The 19,448-nt window shown below is 35.0% G+C and overlaps 1 protein-coding gene across 5 annotated transcripts in view; it reads left to right on the top strand.

The window, feature by feature from the left end:
- The window catches only part of DMD (dystrophin), a gene marked incomplete at both ends in the record, with an annotated part of 1,256,016 nt that overhangs the window by 1,077,292 nt on the left and 159,276 nt on the right, over positions 1-19,448 (top strand). For all 5 annotated transcript variants that reach the window (XM_080362523.1, XM_080362521.1, XM_080362520.1 and 2 more), the window contains one exon: positions 10,332-10,478. In XM_080362523.1, coding sequence (XP_080218649.1) covers positions 10,332-10,478 — 147 coding nt within the window. The remainder of the gene's footprint in view (positions 1-10,331; positions 10,479-19,448) is intronic.

Below are 19,448 nucleotides of genomic sequence, written 5' to 3'. Positions count from 1 at the left end.
CTGAAGTTCAGACTTGAGGTCAGACCAGAACATTTTTAAGAGATTGCTCTTTATCAGTTTATCAGAAATAAGAATGGGACTTCAGCTTTTAGAAGGAGAATTAAAGATTAATGTTTAAGTATCCAAGTGGCATGGTTATTGCAGAGACTCTAGCATTTAGCATGGCTTTTTAAGTTTGCCATATAAACGGCACATACAGATATTAGTCTGATGATCAAGTATTAACATGACACTAAATCGAAGATGTTTTTGAACTGTTGTGATTCCATTCAAAGGTCTTCTTTCTCTAATAACCTGGAAATGTAAATATTTACCCAAGGGGAAGAAAATACCATGTAACACTTTTCTTTTTACTGTGGGACCATTTTATTCAGGCTTTGCCAAGTGAGTGTGGCTCAGAGAGTTGATTGGCTAAAGGGAGAAGTAGTATATCCGAAAAGTATTTATAACAGGAATTTGACCTGCTATATATAGTCTGCTATTGAAACATTTCTACAGAAAGCAAAAGGACATACCAGAAGGGAATATATAACCAGAGAAATGTATGTTCAGTGAGACACAAGAGGAAGGAAAAGGGAGAAGGAGTACTAGAAATGAATTTTAATGTCTGCTTTCTGTGAGCGGGCAATTTTTTCCATTAAGAGAAGTCTGCCAGTATTATGTTTTTAATGAGATCTTTTCTTAAAACATTGACTCTCCTATTCCTGGGAATTTATTTTGGTGTTGTACCTATCAAGTGTGCAGATTCTGTAATGATAATGTTACTCTGACATGGGCAAATCAATGAACAAAATAAAATCAATTTATCAAGCTCATATACTGGTACACAGTAATTATTTAGGGACTGCTTGAAGGAGGGAGTGCAATGAATGTTAAATTGACTGGGATGTTTATCAGTGACCCATTGAGCTATACTTTTCTCATTTTAATCTTCATATATTTAAAGCCTAATTGTTTTATTTCATTTTTTTTGTCCAAGGTTAACCCATAATAAAACCTTATAATTGCTACTTAGCACTTTTATAGTGCTTTTCATGTTCCAGATAGTATGATTTAATCTTCTCAGCTTCTTTCTGAGGCTGCAATAGAAGTCATATTATCCACAATTTACGAATAGGGCAATTGAATCAGTGAGACTAATTTGTCCAGACAGCAATGCCACTCAAATTATTTTTATTCTCTTTAGCTTTTACCTGTTTTATTTTAGCTGAGTTTGATTATCCAGAGGATGAAGAATGACATTTTTCATCGGTTTCAGCAGGAGCCGCAGTTGCTCATTTCCCAGCGCCACAGCCTGCGCTCCTTCAAGCTGTGGCGGGGCAGCCTGGCACCCAGAAGGGTTTCAGTCCAAATGCTGGGCAAGGTGGGCGCTGCTCCTGCCATGATGTCCCAGCCTGTGTCTGGTGCTCTTATAAAAACTATAAACATGTTTCATTTTTTAAGTTTTATTTAACAGTCTTCAGCATTTTATTTTAGTATTCTTTCTTCCTAAATTAGCTTAAAAAGTAAATTATTCTTGCTTATGTTCTACTAAAATCTACTGTTAGAACTGAATTCCTTTGTCTGGCATTGTTGAAGGATGTTTTTCCTAGATGCAAGAAGCCTAGAAATTTCCACCTCAAGATTTTGACTTGGGGTTTCACGCACACCCACTTCTCATACATCGTACAGTGGTAGTGAAAAGGTGAAGATGGGAGCTGCAATATTAATTCAAGAATTGGAAGATGGCAATTTTAGCAAAACATTTGAACAGTCTATCTGATCTGAATTCTTCTGGAGGTTAAAGACTGAATGGACTGTAATAACTTCTTTTGGCCTTAAGATCTATGAAAATCTTTGTTCCCCTTGCTAGAGGTAGTAATTTTCAACTTTATGAGGCTAAATATGAAATATTTACCTGGTACATTTAAAGTCATGATCTTTCAGGCTGGGGAGAGGAGAAAATAAAGATTTATATTAAACTAAAATAAAAATCTGTATAGGCTTTTTGTTACAAAAGACAGCAGGAATTTATGAAGCTTCTTGTCTGAATTGTCTTAATTTTGGTTGAGTGTCAGAATGCGATCTGTGTCTTGGTAGAGTCTAAGCTAAACTTTTGTATGGCCATGCAAGGAATCCATATTTTTCCTCCTGAGCTACAGCGTCTGCCTGCTGATATTTGGAAGCTTGAGCTGTTTCATAATACCATGATACAGCTGTTGTAATCTTTCTGGTTTAAAGTGCTTGCCTTTTTTTTTTTTTTTAAATTGTCACTGAAATACTACATTTGCCTTTAAAACACCATGCTTCTTTACAACACAATAGAGATTTACCTGAAAATGTTTTTGGTAAGGAACACAGGTTATTCAACCTTTTATCTTTGTATATATATACTATATATTATTCACAAGTTAGCTAATATAGATAATATGTTATTAACGGTTTTAAAATAGGTTTGGCTGAGGTTCCACACCTAAGCATATATATTTTTTCAAGTGTTTTTAGCTTTAATAATGCTGAATGAAACAATACTAAAGAAAATAATTTCCTTTGTAAAAATTCCTCTAAATTTTCTGTGTCCTTTCTGCAGTGTGTATTAGACTTTCAGATTACTTTGAAATGCTTCAGGTTACTTACAGTTCCTAGGCACTTCATCTCTTGATTGCCAGATTGGCTTCTTGGTTGCAAAATAACTGAGTAACTGTTTATGTGGAAAAAATGGTGCAGAACAGTTTATGAACAATTCAGCAGTGATGGGCTTTGCCATGTCATGATTATAGTTGTTCTAGTAGAGTGAATTACACCTAGATTTCCTCATTTACTTTTCCTCTTTCGTGGAGGAGAATACAATTTCATAATGAATGGCAAGACAGTAGCACAAGTTGTATCTGTTCAGGAATTATAAAACTGCATATCAGCTCTTGATTTAAAAAAGAAAAAAAAAAAAGATTTCGTAGTAACAAAGTGATATATGTTTCAGGATATGTGCAACTTTTTATTAATGTGCAACTTTTTATTATATTAGACATCCTAATAATTAGATATTATATTTCTAAAAATAACCTCACTACAAAGCATAGCTTTTTCCCTTGAAAGTTCAGAAAATAAGAAAATTAATACCTGGCATTAGTTCATTTTTATTTTGTTCTATTCAAATTTTAATATTCTTATTTTTAAAGAAATACTGAGTTAGTCTTCCAAATTACAGAAAATAACTTTTGAAAAATAAAACATTTTATCAGATTCAGAAATACAGAATTCAGAATGGCATAGGATTTAAAGAGTATTTGATTTTCTGTCTCCTCTGGTGTCTTCTATTTCAACTATTTTTATCCCAGAAGAAGATTTATATTCTACTCTAGTGCATTCTTGCTTGGTCATTTCTGAGTTTATAAAAATATATAGGATGGAAAATCAAATCAGCTAAAATCCATTTTGTTTCAACATTGCCTATCCCCAGGAGCACTAGAATCAAATAAAAATACAGTGTGAGTTTAAAAGGAAGCTAAGTGTAGCATACTGAGCTAGCAGCTGACAATCCCAGGTTTCAATGAAACTTGAATCAGAACACCCTAAACCCATCAGAGAAGAAACTGGCTCAGTTTGAATGAAAAATGTGGAGAATGTTAAACTGTTCTGGGTAGAATATGTCAGTTTGTTCCACCTTGTACAGTTTTACATATAAAACCCAACGATACACTCTGGCCCCTGAATATTTTTCACCCTTGGACACTAAGGGGACTGAGGTAGAGAAACACCAGCACTAGGAACCTACTGCTGCCCAGGTGCAGGATGGCCACGTACTTTATTGTGCAAATCTATCCTGCTCTGATTTAGCTGCAGCTGCTCTTGATATAAAAACACCCCACAAGCAAATTCATCTGATACAGCAGAGCTTTTCTCCTTAAGCTATGTCATATTTTTGTCATGATGCCAGATGCCCTTTTCTGTCTCTTTCCCTGGTTATGAGAATTGATGTTTAACACAGACCTATGCTAGTGGGATACTTTTCTATATGAGGGAACTCTACAAGAAAATGCCAGGCTGGCATGAGGCCACCACCCTGTATAAGTGCCACTCACAGACTTTCTCTGTAGGCACAGGTGGCCCTTTCTTGAAATCTGCTTCATATTAAGTGTCAGAAATGCTCATAATTCTGGACATACATAAGCCCTGATGGGATGCAGCCACAAGTGTTGAATGAGTTGGCAGATGCCATTGCGAGGCCACTCTCATTTGTTTTCAAAAGTTCATGGCAACTGGGAGAGATTCCTGAATCCTGGAAGAGAGCAAGTGTCACTCTCATCTTCAAGAAGGGCAGGAAGGAGGACCCCAGGGAACTGCAGGTCAGTCAGACTTACCTCAATCCCTGCGAATGTGATGGAGCAGCTAATCCTTGAAAACATCTCCAGGCACACTTTTGAACTGAAAAACTGTGTAACAATTGCAAAAAAAAAAAAAAAAACAAAAATGTAATTATTAGATGGTATCTGTTTATTTAGTACAATTTTTAAGACACACCTAAATTCAGTCTCAGTACTACTGAGGTGTATATAAAACTTAGTACGCGCATGAAGTTGTTTTTCTTTAATCAGTGCTAAGCGATGACTTCTTGCTCTCAGTATAGCTGCATAATTGCGATTTGTTACTGACAAGGTACTGGGGTTGTCTATTCTGGACTACATCTAAATATATATAGTAGGTGTTGGGATCAGTAAGAATACACACAGTAAGAGTAAAAAGTAATTTGAATGACCCACTGGTATTTCACAGTAGCAAACAATAAATGAAAACCAGACTGTATTTTATTTTTTCTCTGTGCATGGGGAACAAGTACCGTTCTGAGAGTACACTTCCTCTTCAGGGTGTATTTTTTAAGTGGCATAGTGGGATTTAGTCACACTACTCCATTAATTTCAGTGGGCCAGAAGTTACAGGCAATTGGATTAATTCCCAAATTGTGTTCAACTTGTTAGTGAGCTGTTGCACATGCAGTTGAGGGAGAGAGGGGTTGAGAAATGGAAAACGTGCATTGCAAAGTCAATGTTCCTTCCTGAATCCTTTTCTTGAATTTTATGAATTTTGCCATGGAAACTTTCTGAAGCTAGAAAAGTATATAAGATGTTTATTATTATTGAAATAAGCTTGTTTACTCTTTATTTGCTCTTCCACTCAAATGATTCATGATTTTCCTTTCAGATTTCATGGAACCGAAATCTTTAAATATAAAGACCTAGACTTTTTTTATCTCTCTTGTGAAGGTTGGGCAGCCTTCCAAAGAGTAAGTCAGTGCTTTTCTATATTAAAGGGATGGAAGGAAGGAAGGAAGGAAGGAAGGAAGGAAGGAAGGAAGGAAGGAAGGCAGGCAGGCAGGCCAGTATGGCTTGTGAAATCTTAAAAAAAAAACCCAAAAAACTAATCATATTTAAACAATCATCAAGTTTCATCAAGTTTTCATTAATAGAGTTGGTGTTCTGGAAAGAAGTGAGGGCTGTGTGGTGGCTTTTACTACCTTGGAACAGGAAACCCAAAGCACAAGCAGATTTTGTGTAAAACATGCAAAAAAAAGGACCTACAAATAACTGGGGGGAAGGGTAGGAGGGGCTAGCCTGCATATTCTAAAATATGTATAAAAGTAATCTGCAATTACACACACTAGTCTAAAATTCTTTTGGATTTGAAAAACAGAAAATACGTAATGTTAGGAAAAAACAAGAGGATAACCAGTAAGGAAGAGATCTGGCTTGGTACTGAGCAGTACAAATTCAAAACATCACTGTCATAATAGATATCATTATGAACTAAAGGTCAGCATCTCTGCAGGGACAAAAAATAACCCAAAAAGTCCACCACAGCAATGTTCAGTTTTCAGAAAGGAAACTACATGCAAGGGAGGAAGCCTGCTGAAATGGAGCCGAAAGGGCAAAATATGTGAAGATACCGTGGAGACACTACACTGGAAACTGAAAACAAATCCATATTGTCAAAATAGACTCTTATAAGACCTAGAAAGGTGGAGTGGGTAAAGTAAAGAAAGCTACTTGAAGCAAAAATACATATAACAAATCATCATGTTTAAGAGTGTAGAATCACCAGAACCAGATGACTATTTGGTCAAGACCTCTAACAAAAGTATAAAAAAGCCAAAAATATTAACACAATTTCCTTGTTTAAAATTAGCTTTTTATGAGGAATGGAAAGGGGTGAATGTAGTGATAGTTTTAAAATAGTATGTAGCTTTTTTAAAAGTAGATGTCTCTTACATATCCAACTGTGCCTCAAAGGAGACATAAGAATGTCGATAAGGGGGTGTAGGCCATTTTAGTGTTCCACTAGCATTTTAAGAGGGCCTTTCAGCAAAGAAACTAAGTTCCTGTAGGATAACAGAGAAGGTCTTCATGTGGATAACTAACCAATTATCTGGTTATTTCTTGTCAAAGATGGAAAACAAAAGGCAGAGGTCAGTTTTCCCAATGAGGGAGATGATTATTGCTTGTGTTCCAGGAGGTCTACTCTGTCCAGCATGTACATAAATCAGCAGGAAAGGAAAACTGATAATGCAGTGGCACATCCTCTTGATGATACAAGCCTATTCAAAGTACTTAAGATGAAGATAGATTGCAAACAGGTATAGAAAAACCTCACAGTACTGACTGGAAGCAAAGTGATGGCAGATAAAATCAACTGCTGATGAATCTCAAGAAAAGCATGTGGAAAAACCTGTCCCAACTTACATGCACAGTAATGAGCTCTCCTTTAGTCCTTTTAAACATTCCTTTAGCACTCGTGAAAGAGATTTTGGAATCATAACAGACAGTCCTCTGAAAACTTCACATCAATATTCAGAACTGCTCAGAAAGCTGAATGAAGTGCTAGGAATTACTGAAAAAGCAGAAAATAACATGATGCCTTGGCATAAGTCCTTGCTGTATCCATATCGTGTCTATCCTAGGCAGTCTTTTGGATCCCAAATCTAAAAAATGTAATAGCTCCTGTACAAGGACAGAATAAATGGAGTAAGAATGGGGTTTGTCTTGTGTAATTTCATACCTGCCAGGTAGCTGTCCACATGTGAGCTTGTTGCTGAGGCTCCCAATATGGTCAATGAAAATCTACTCCGTTCAGTTGTTGCAATTTAGAATACAATTCATGCCATCCTATAGTAAGCTCTTACATTATGTTCAACTCCTGGTTGAATATAAAGGAGCCATATGGCACCTGCTTAGATGGAAATACCTTTTAGCTAGCCACATTTAATCAAATATATCTCGGTCTTTGCATCTTAAACAAGGAAGAAAAAAGAAATATGATGGGGCGTTTGTAGAATCTGCAACAGTACGAAGTCCTTTAAGAATGGCTGATCACTGTCTTTCGTGAGCTAAGAATTAGGGACAGTCTTAAGAAATAGGTTTTAAAAAAGCAAAAAGGAAGTGGTTCTTTAAGCTAAATATTAATACTGAACTTTCTATAGGGTATATTGGATGGTGAAAGCCTACGTTAGTTCAAAAATCAAGTAGATAATTTCAGGGAAGATGAATCCATAAGATCTGATTGACACAGAAATACAGCTTCTGGCTTCAGAATCTCTAAGACCCAAATTGCTGAGCTGGAAGAGCACAGCAAGGGGCAGGGAAGCTGGTGCTTTCCCTTACCTGCTTCCCTAAGCAGTTGTGTTGGCCACTATCAGACAAGGGACTGAGCAAGATGAGCTTTTCATCAGATTGATTATGGTCACTGTGTGTTCTAGACTTTCAATATTTGGCTGGTTAGAGTGCCTATGGTATGTGTCTTACAGAGTTCTTATTAATTTTCCAAGGCATTTTGAAATATTTTCTAACAAGACTGTACAGATCATTTAAACTCCAATCTACCACCTACAGTATCACACACCATTGAAATCCCTTCTTGCTTATGGACAGTTATAGTGAAGATAATTTGGGGCTGTTTCTCCTGTAGCTGTTCACACTGAGAAGTCATTTACATCCTGAGCAATTTAATTGGTTAAAATAGGTCTCCTTGTGATTGTGTTACACTACTCACCATCTACATTTGTTTTTAAATTACTAACAATATAGTTCTCTAAAATTTTCTGATGTAAACTTGTGATATGTATTGTATTTTCCTGCAGAAGAAAAAAAATAGAAAAATGAATCAGTCTTATTTATATTTTTAATAATCAGTTTGTATAGGATATTTCTGTAAAACATTTCACTTATACTGATGAAAATCACAATCCAGTAGAATTTCTGAATTTCTGCTTCTACAAATGGCAAGTATTATAGAAGATATTGAACTTATTACTGTTTATTAAATTGCATTACTATTTATTGATCTGCATTTATTCTACTAGTGTTTTTATTTTATATAGACATATCTACGATGTATAATTTTTATTTTTATTATATATTATTTTTATTTTATATTATATATAACAATATATATAAACATGCCCACATGTATATTTATATACAACATGAGTATTTGTAGCACTAGCTGAGAGGCGTTCTCCCATGTTGGAAACCAAGCTACTGTGGAGGAATAGAGCTGATCATCCCAAGTATAAGCCACAGAGTCACATTTGAGGGCCTTGGGCCACTGAAAGTAGCAGATAACAGAAAAAAAGCGCAGTAAAATAACTATTTGCAAGTCAAGTGTTCACATAGTGGTATATATATCTCTTCAGCCTTCGAGGCCTTTACCTTACAGGGACAAATGTCTGTTTTTAAAGCATGGTGTTTGTTCTCTGAACTCAATTACTACCTAAAATGATCAGGCTAAGCATATGTATAATTCTGTGGGATAAAACCAAATGTGAGATTTTTTTCCTTTTCTTTGTGTCACAGACCTTGCTCTAGACTACACTGTAAATCGCTGCTTTCTCCAGTAATGTCAGTTGTGTTCCAGTGATATAAAACTGGTGACATTGAATTGTTGTGTCATGAATTGATGTGTGCCTGTTCTCTCACATTGTGGCACTTGCATCATTCTCTGAGCTTTCCTTTGCAAAATACACATCATTTCTGATTGTGTATTTTACAGATTTATTATGAGAGTCATTCGCTGTGCATGGATGCCACGTAAGACAATCTAACTCCTTATGTTGTAGGGTCATTTAACATAATTAGTGGAAGGCAAGTCTAGTTTCAAAAGACATTTGAGGAGCAATTTTTCAGTGATGTTTACCTTTGATGCAGTACATGGTATTCTCATGCTATTTACTCTTCAGGTTCACTGAGATACTGGATGGGCTTTTTTTGACCTTGTTTGCATCACATGTTGATGAGATGGTTAGTAGGCAATAATTTCAGGTTGTTTAATAATCTAAAATGTGATGCAGACCACATGTGATCTGTATTAAAAAATACTGAGAGAAAGGAGCTAAAAAGCAAGATTAATATAGCAAGTCTGTTTGCAGACATCACATGGCAATAAAAAGTGCTCCTGAAAAATGACAGAATTTGTCCCTTAGAAATAGCTCATTGTTACGTTTTGACATATTTTATCATGTTAAAGATTCATAAATGTCTCCTTAGAAAAGACAGATATGGAACAGCAGAAGATCTGCATAGATATTCCTCTCTTTGATAGAGTTATGGTGCCCTGAATTTATCTGAATTTATTCAGATGCATCATGGAAGCATCGTCATCAGGTTGTTGCTTTTAAAACTAAGAAACTTGTAACTAGCAGCTTCTGGTTTTCATATGCTTTACTGAAATTATTAGTTAGACTGGTCTTATGCATAGTTTTAAAGGTTATCTTACAAGATAGACTATTTTATTTTTTTCTGAAATATGAGTCATGTAGACCAGTTTGGGATTCATAGCAATAAGATTTTTTTTTTTGTACTTCTCATTACTAACCTTTTACTTGTAGCACATGAGACTCTCAGGGTAAGATCATGGCCTTAGTAAGGTCTGTAATAATTGTATCATTGCTTCTCTTTTTTTATTTGTTGTATTTGGGAACCATAGTCTTCTTCTGTTTTCATGTGTTAAACAGCACTTATCACTCCTGTCCACCTGAGGAACATGTGCTACACATACATGAAGGACAAGGCAGGAGAGAAGTATGCTCTGCAAAGCACAACCCAGTGGGTGTGCTGGTTAGAGATTTGGCTCAAATGGCTGAAAATCGCTCTGAAGATTCCAACTTTACATCACCATCTGAAATGCTGGGCCTTACCCTTGAGACGTAGGGTCCATTTGAAGTTGTCTAAAAAGACTGTCAGCTGTATAATGACCAGTAGACTACTTCCTTTCAGCTTCACATGGAATACTTTTACACTACTAATCAGCTGGTAGCAAAGCAAATGAAGTTAGTGCTTATCTTTATTTATATTTAATTCACACAGGTTTATCGAGCAGAAATGGTACCACTTAAAGAAAAGGTGCATCAAGTCAATGAGCTTGCTCACCGGTTCACTCCCTCTGATATTCCACTCTCCCAGTACAACCTCAGTTGTGTGGAAGATCTGAACACAAGGTGGAAGCTGCTACAGGTACATTTCCTATGATTTTTTTTATTTATGCTGCATTTAAGTAAACACTTTTTTATTTCTGTGAGCTTGTTTTTAATCTGTGGAACAGCATCAAAGTGTATTAAGGAATGAAAGAGGAAGCGGGCTTTCAGTAATGGTGCCTCTGTGAGAAAAGGAGTTAAAGCTGATGCTGTATTTTCATATGCTTCCAAATACTTTATCAAGTAGAAATTGGTTAACCTATTGTTTCATATGGTTAAATATAAAATGCTTAATATTTTATTTACCTTTTACTACTAATATTATTTACCTTTTACTATTAATATTTAGAAATTCTTGCTGCCAAATATATCATGTTATAATCCCTTTTAACTGGGTTATCCATGTTTTATGGATATTTTTATGGTGTATAGGGAACATTCACATAAGACAGTTTACTTTTGCTGCTTCATTCCTTCTACTATTGTTTAAATAATTTTCAGGAGCAGTAATTTTAAATAAACTCCTCATAGGCAGATTAATGATTCTGTGCAGCAGTACATTTAAAGTCACACCTGTAGAATAAATTATGAAATTACAAGGCATCACATGAATTCAGGCAATTAGAGGGACTTGATTATGCAAGTAAAGCTGTTAAGAAAGGGATTTTATCAACTGAGATATAATGCAGGAAAAATATTAAGCTATACTATGAAATTAGGATGAATGTTGACTATAAGTTATAAACGCTGAAAAATTTAGAAATTATTTGGATTATTTTGTTTAGCTATATATCACTTAGAGTTTTGGGTATTTTGTCTTATCTTGTGATAGAAACTTCAGATATGTATTGTCTTTCCAAAATGCACTGTATCTTAGCTTAGAATTGTAGGAAGAGTGTGCATTAGAGAGAATATGGAAGCATATATGCACTGGTATATGGTAATGTAGGTTCCACAGCAGAGGAGTAATGCTATGATTAAATGAAGGTAATTGCAACGAAATTTACTTCATTAAGTGCTGGATTTTGCTCACTATTTTATTTTTTGCCATACCACTGCTTTACATTTTGAAATGGTGTCATTGTATTTACCTTAATATACTGTAAAAATAAGAAGGATGGAGGATAATAAAGAGTTTTGCCATCATTGTAAAACCAAACATTAGCAATGGACAAAAATGAAGCAATTCCCTCTTGTCTTACATACAGATAAAAGATCACAGTGCTGTCAGCTCTAATAGTCAGTAAGATGTTATTGCTTCTTTATAGCTTCTCCAAAAGAAATCCCACAGCTATTTGATATCTCCAGTTTATCACCAATTCATGCAAATATTAACAGGATTTTCCTAAATCAACAGTTTGCAGTGAGAGTACTAGTTTAAGTAAGATAACATTAGTCCAAGGACTTTGGTCATAATATCCAGATTTTCCCAGATCCTCAGGGTAGAGTTCAGGTAATATTATTAAAGCAGATCAAGAGAAATCTGGAAGATAAAATGAGTATTCCTAAAATATTTATCCCATGTATAAGAGAAATCACATCTGTTTAGTTTCTTTATAGAAAACAAAACAAAACAACACCCACAGTTTGCTATGATTCATTGAAAAATGCCTTATTTTGCTAATATAATAGTTAACTGAGTTCCAGTGGTTTGCTGAAATATACTTCATTATTTCAGCAAGAAATAAAGGAAGGCAGGAAGATTTTTCAGAGTGAAAACGTCTGGGTTATGGAAAAGTCAGACAAATTTGACAGAAAGCTAGAGATAAATATTTTGGTGTTATTATTCAGGAAAACATTAGACAGAGGGCCAACTTGACATTGTAGATAGTTTAAAAATACATAGGGCAAAACGCATGTTCACCCACATTTCAAAGATAATATGCTCTTATTCCACAGAGCACAAGATGCATCATGAACAATTCCATTTTCATTGTAAATTATTGTCTCGATTCATCAAATACAGAGTATTTGGAAAACAAAGTGCTTCATCTTCTAAGAAGACAGATGCTTGGAGACACTATGTCAGAGTGAGATGATAGAGCTGATAGAACAGATAGTTAATTGGAATATTATGGTTTACTGTCTTTTTTCATATTTACCTAAATGTCATCTGGAATATATAGAGAGCAAGGTGAAAACACTCCAGTAAATTTTTAAACACATCCTGAGGGGAAAAGACATAAGAAACCTTGAAGGATTATCATGTACAAAAGGCCAAGGTGTGACCGCTGGGAAGAAGAAGAGCATATCTGTTCCTAGAATATAATTTTTCTACTTAAAAGGGAGCAGAGTTTGAGACATATTAAGAGGCAGAGCTCATTTAGCATGGAATGGAATGGAATGGAATGGAAAGGGGTAGGATAGGGTAGGATAGGGTAGGATAGGATAGGATAGGATAGGGTAGGATAGGATAGGATAGGATAGGATAGGATAGGATAGGATAGAATAGAATAGAATAGAATAGAATAGAATAGAATAGAATAGAATAGAATAGAATAGGTTTACTTGTAAGGGACACACAACAGTCCAACTGTTGTACTTATGAGATCTAATGAACATTGACCTGAGTGGCAGGTTTTAGAGTATCATGTATTGTTCTGTGTTAGGGTTAGATTTACTTATGAATGACCAGCACTCTTGTTAGGTATGATACTATTTATAGAAAAATATTATTTTTTTTTCATGTAAAACCATTCTACTTTCAAGATAGATTCCTATTATTTTTTTCTGGTTTTCAGTTTCACTGCTAGGTGGGTTTTTTTAAATTCGACTCTTTTTTTTTTCCACTCCTTTTTTTTTCTTCTATCTTGACTATTCTTATATTAATCTCACATAAAATGTCTCCTTAATCCTTCAGTTGTTTTGTCATTTTTTCTATTGATTTCCACCTTCGATGTATTTTTTATGTCTTTCTTTTATACTGCTCATATTTTCTCTTTGGCTTCTATTCATTCCTTTTTTCAAAAAAGTATTATTTTTTCTGTGTTCCTGCTCTTCCTTGCCTTTACCCATATTACTTCCCTTATTTCTATGTGGGTTCTTTTTATTATTATTCTTCCCATTTTTTCTCCAGCAATAATACTTCTTAGTTTACTTGTCTTTTTTTTTTTTTTCCCCTCAGAGGTTAGATCTCTCTCTCTCTATCTCCTTGTAATATTCCTAATGGGGAAAATATTTCTTACCCATGTATCCTATTTCCTAGGAAATATCACTGCAGGAAAATCATAAAACAGAAGCTTCTGTGCTGTTGCTTGCCAGGAAGACACCCATGCTTGGTTATGTGAGAGAAAAGTACATAAGGACATAAGGTTTATCAGATCTGAAATAATAGTGAATTCTTGAGTTATGAGAAAGTTGCAGAGTATTGTGTAAAGGATGAAATGATGTCTTGTTTCTTGCTTTCTCAACATTGGGACTTTCATAAGATCAGAGGAGAAAATGTATCATTTTAAGCCAAATCTTACAGAGAGTTAATATTATATTCATTTTACAAACATAAGAATAAGGCCAACCATATTCAGTCATTTGCAATCTTGCACAGTGGTTGTACAATGAGATAATACTATTAGTGAATAGTATCAAATATTACTGCAGAATCTTACCAGAGCTGCTTTTATATTTCTGCAATAATGCATGTTTGCCATTAATTTACCTTTTTTGTGTGTTCAGTTTCAGTCAATATACACTAGAGTTTTACTGAAAGAAAAAGTTACAGAAAGCACTCAACCAATTACAGACTCAACCAGTCCTAGTTTTGAAGTGTTGTGTGGAGGTGTATTTCATTAATGAAAGATAATGCACTCAGTTCAGCCACTGAAAGCTGTATCATCATTTGTGGAGTTTAAGTAATGTGAAAAGAATTAGCTTCATGCCTTTAAAAGAGTAGTTTTGAGGAAAATATGCTGTTTATTTTTCCATTTTCCTTAAGCATGAGAGGAGATGAAATCTCTCCAGGGAGCTATTTGTTCTGAATTTCTCAAGGAGCTCGCATGTTCAGATCCCGTGTGCTTCAAACAGTATATGTAATTAGATGATCCTGAGGGAAAACACATCTTGCAAACTCTTGCTTACTTCCAGTCGACATTTGAGGACCCAGGGAGACCAGATTTGGCAGGATTTATATACACTTTGCTTTGGTCAGAGATCTGGTTGGTGTAATGCTGGTCAAAAGGCAAAGCCTCTGACATGTAGAAGAATTTACAAGTATCCCATAGGGAAGATAGCCTTCAGTTATCAAGAAAGATTTAGAATAGCACCCCTAATAAGCTGAAGAATATAACAATAGTCTTTCATCCAAAAAAAATATCTTTTAAGAGATTTTGCCATAGTATTAATATTTATATTCCAGTGCTTTTAGTCCAGCAAGTTGTAATGAACTGTGGTCATTTGTGAGTGAACGGTTCTGTCCATAATAGTGGGTCCAGCTTATGGAGTTTGCAAAACTAAGCAAGCTGGAGGAAGCATGTAAAATCGCTAGAGGTAAAACAGCCTTGCATATACATAGAGAGGGAAAAACACATATATGTATACACACATACATAGTTGGATGTGATGATCTTAAAGGTCATTTCCAACCTAAATGATTCTGTGGTTCTCTGATTTCTATATGTCAAGTGTTAAAAGAAGCATTAGCCAAAATTTCAGTATCGTTCATAACACTTCAGCTCATCTTGCACCAGTAGCCTTTGCTCTCCAGCTTGTGGGGATTTGAAGATTGATGTGGCACAGAAGTGTGCTGCCTCTTGTCAAAGGGTCCTGCCACAACTACTATTCTGTTCCCACAAACAGCTTGTGGGAGCTGCTGAAGGAGCAGCAAGCTTTCATTACCACTGCAGACAATTATCCAAAGTTATATCATCATTTCATTTGTACTCTTCTGAGTACAGGCTCTTTACTGTGTAATGCACACTATTGTAATAAGTATCACTGCAATGTGTTATTTCAGAAAACAGCATCTTGTGGGTGTTTCACAAATGTTAGCTTGTTCTTTCAGTCTGCAGTAAGAAATACGAATGAATCTTACTATCTATGTTTGCAGAGGAACCAACATCGAGAATATAAAAGCCAAAAAGGAAATCCCTTCTTTTTGGAAATCAATGGGGAATTGTGACTGTGCATCAGAGTCTTACTGGCCTCCATATGTAAATGTCCCACCAAATATTAATGATAGGTGTTTTCAAATATTTGTTCAGGTCTAGTGAATCTCTCAAAATCTGAGTCATGGGCATTCGGGGGAGCAGTCCTCAGCTCAAACCCTGCTCTTTGTAGGGCATTGACATCAGGGCAAATAAGTTGCATCAAAATGTAAGTTGAATTCAGCACCCCTGACCTATCATAATAGCTTTTCGGTTTGGGGTTTTGTTGTTGGTTTGTTTGTTTGTTTGTTTGTTGCTTTATCAATTTTACTTCACCTTCTGTCCTCCATGCCTTCTCCAAAACAAACAAACAAACAAACAAACAAAAAAATCCCCACAACTCAGAAAAGAAGTGAAATAAGAATAACACATATGTAAAAGAAATGGTTTTTTTTTCAGGTCTCTCACAGTTGAATTGAAACAAGTTTACCAGATTCTCAGGTCCTTTTTTTTATTTCTCCGTGTGTAATGTGAGAATGGTTTCAGGAAGCGTAATTCAAGTATAAACCTTGTAATTAAGATTTGAATTTGATTAAGAATATGCTCTTATATCACTTTCCCTAAAGGAAAAGAAAAACCTCCTCTGGTTCTTTACAGTTCAGTTGTCCAGTTCTTACTCCATAGGAATGTCATACAGACAAGCTCTAGTCATATAAACAAAGACAAAATCTGCGTTAACTTTTTGTATATCTTGTATCGCAAGAAAAGTTATTTATTCCAAATAAAACAGTGAGTCTAAACTAGGGATATGTTAAAAGTGGATAGATTGGCAGATGATGCCGCAGTAGCAAGGAAGATATTTCTTCTTCTGCAGGAGACAGTAAATGTCATATCTATATGAACGTACTATATAAAAGGCAGGTTTTTATATTTTTATATTTGAGCACGATTACCTTTCTATGATCTTAGCAGCTTCTGTTTCCATAGTGTCATTTCATTAATTGTCATAATTAATTTGTTTCTATATTTTTGCTTTTCCTCTTTTTTAAACTCTGTTTTGACTTATGTGATCTGTAAAGTAGCTGACAAAAACAGGAGTCAACTTTCCTAAATATATGGAGCCAAAATTCTAGCTCATCTATAATTATACTAATTAGGGCATTAATAAAATCATGGATCTTTTCAACCTTGTAAACTGAAATGATTTCAGTAGTTGCAGATTTAGTCTTCCCAGCAGAGGGAGATTTTGATCCTTTTTGGAAGCTGAGATTTCCCATCAGACTCTTTAGTTAAAATGTTGGTTTGTATAGTTCATGAGAACTGGAACTTCTGCCATAACCACAGTTGTCATGGCTCTTTAATGGTCTCTTATTTATTTACTTGGATATGCCAGTTGGCTGCAGAAGTCATATACCCATATATTTTTCTGCATTTCTGTTCTCTTGAGTCTCAGTTTTGCTCAATATTTGCCTGCAAAAATATGCATATAGATTCATTTTACAGTCATTCATTTTTGAGAGATCCTGCTTGTTTATTTCTGTGAGCTGGTGGAGGAAGGCCAGCTGTCTGGATTGGGATTCAACTTTTCTAATGAAGTGTGTGTCAAAAAGTGGAAAGATTCCTTCCTAAATTAGGAGGACATCTTCATTGTTCTTTGTGGCATGTTTAGGGCAATCAGTGAAAGAGAGTATTTAAGTATAAACAGACATGGTTATCATCAACAGTTATGCCAGCAGGATAACTAATACAACTACATTAAGATTATGATGTTCTGTGTGAAGAATTTCAGTTTGTTGAAAATTTAAATGCTTTCGTCACTTTTTGTTATAGAAAATAGATTCATTTTAGAGTTTCATTATCCTTTTGGATTTCCTGTACTTTGGAATTTTATCCTCTATGAAGATTTGTTTTGAAGAACCACGCAAAAGAACAGCAATTTGCCCTACTTGATATTCCCCTTTCAGTATGTATATATAGATTTTTTTTGATGTATTTTTTTGTTTCTCATATACGTGCATGGATATATAGGATTATAAAAAAAATCAGTTACATTGTTTACAAGGACAAAGAAATGCACTGAAAAATTATCAAATGCAGGAAAATATGTTACACATGCAACTTGAATTTAGCACTCTGTTGTACAATTTTTGCATATACAATATATTCTGTAAGATCTCCAATTTATCTGGTTGATGGGTAAGTGATAAGAAAATAATGGACATATTAGTTGATATATGTTAGTCTTGTTTCCTTATAATATAAAACTTATGCAATTTGCTTCCCTCTGTCAGCAGTTGTAGATTACGTTGGGCAGCACACATCTATATGAGTCACACCAGACTATATTTAGGATACTGAGGAAAACTGACGTTATGATATTGTTGAAAATGTATTCACTGGAAACCAACATCCACTAGTTTTGTTGGTTTTTAGTCAAGCAGTTTTAGCTAAATCATTCAGTTTATAGCTCTTTAACTTATTGAAACCGTACTGAAGGTAGAATTACCATGTACTTTAAAGTTCATGATCCATAATAACTGAGCATCTTAAAAGCATTAACTGAAATTATTTCTGTAAAAGTGTCTTTGACAAGCAAAGTGGAAGCTACATTTGAGAATTAAATCTCTGAGTTTCAGTCCTACGAAGATGTGTAGACTATAAGAGTTGGGAGTTTTTACTTTGGTTGCTAAAATTGTGCAGATAGCATCAATTTTTTCTTGTCTAAATTGAGAGAATATGGCCTGATTATTTTCAACACCTTTTTAGGTGTGTGACCTGATTTCCAAACAGCTATGTTTAGGCTGTTCATTATGAAAATTAGGGTTTTTTTAAGCTAAGAATGTATGAGGGTGAAAAGCTGGGAGGTGCACTAGTTAGCAGCAGTCAGAATAGCAAAAGCAAACAAGGACAAAACAACAATGAACTTTGCAATTATAAATTATTCTGCAATCCTGACTTGCACAGCACAGATCCCTTTTCTCGCTGAAACACTATCAACTGTCAGAGCTCATAATTCAGGGGTTAGATTTTAAAATGCAGTAGAATAGGACAGGATGGTGTAGCGTTTGGGTAGGGTGAGGTACTCCGTCAGCTATCTGCCAACACCAGAAGGATAAGTCTGAGCAATTCCCGTACCCTGGAAAGGCTGGATGCTGCTGACAGAGATTGTCTGTCCATTCATCCCAGCTTGGTTTGAAGTGAGGGTATAGCAGATCTACAAAGTTTGCTTTGAATGTGGAACATGTTTGTTGCATATAGAGCGTTCACATAATTTAAGAGCTGTCCTGTAAAGGTTCTCCTTAATGTGATTTTCAGGGGCTTGTAGCTCAATGAAACCTTAATGAATATCCTTGGAAGCAGTATAAAACCTCTTAGAGTCCAAGTCCTGGTGCCAAAGTATTATTAAAGATTTTTAGAGGGAAAGAATGTAAATTGGACAAAAAATATTGCTCTTTCTCCTCATTTTTTGCTAATCTTTTTTTCTGAAATGCTGTGAACTTTTTTAGAAGGAACTTAATTTAAAGTAATTAAAATCCCAAGCTAGAGAAATAATATGCAAATTTCCAGTGCAAAAGGTTAATGTTAGCCTTTTTTTTCTGCGTTGTCGTTTTATGTCTTTCTGACACATCAATTACATATTATATCACTGCAGATATTTTTACATCAGACTGTCTACTTTCACATGACAGAGAGCTTTTACAGTCTTTATGCTATGCAGTACTGTGTGCTATATTTTCTAGATCTTTTTGCTTCACTAAAAATTTAAGCTAAGTAAGGTATTTTTTGCCATTTTAGAAAGTACTGTTAACAATAGTGTTTAAAATAGTAAAAATGTCAGGAACATTCAGCTGTGATGCAGTTTTAAACCCAGCCTTTGTAGATGATTATGTCTCATTTTCAGAGTATTTCCACAAGGTGCTCCCTAAAAATGC

The sequence above is a fragment of the Nesoenas mayeri genome (genome assembly GCF_963082525.1).
Source record: "Nesoenas mayeri genome assembly, chromosome: 1".
Taxonomy (NCBI): Eukaryota; Metazoa; Chordata; class Aves; order Columbiformes; family Columbidae; genus Nesoenas; species Nesoenas mayeri.
This window is presented reverse-complemented; position numbering and strand designations above follow the sequence as displayed.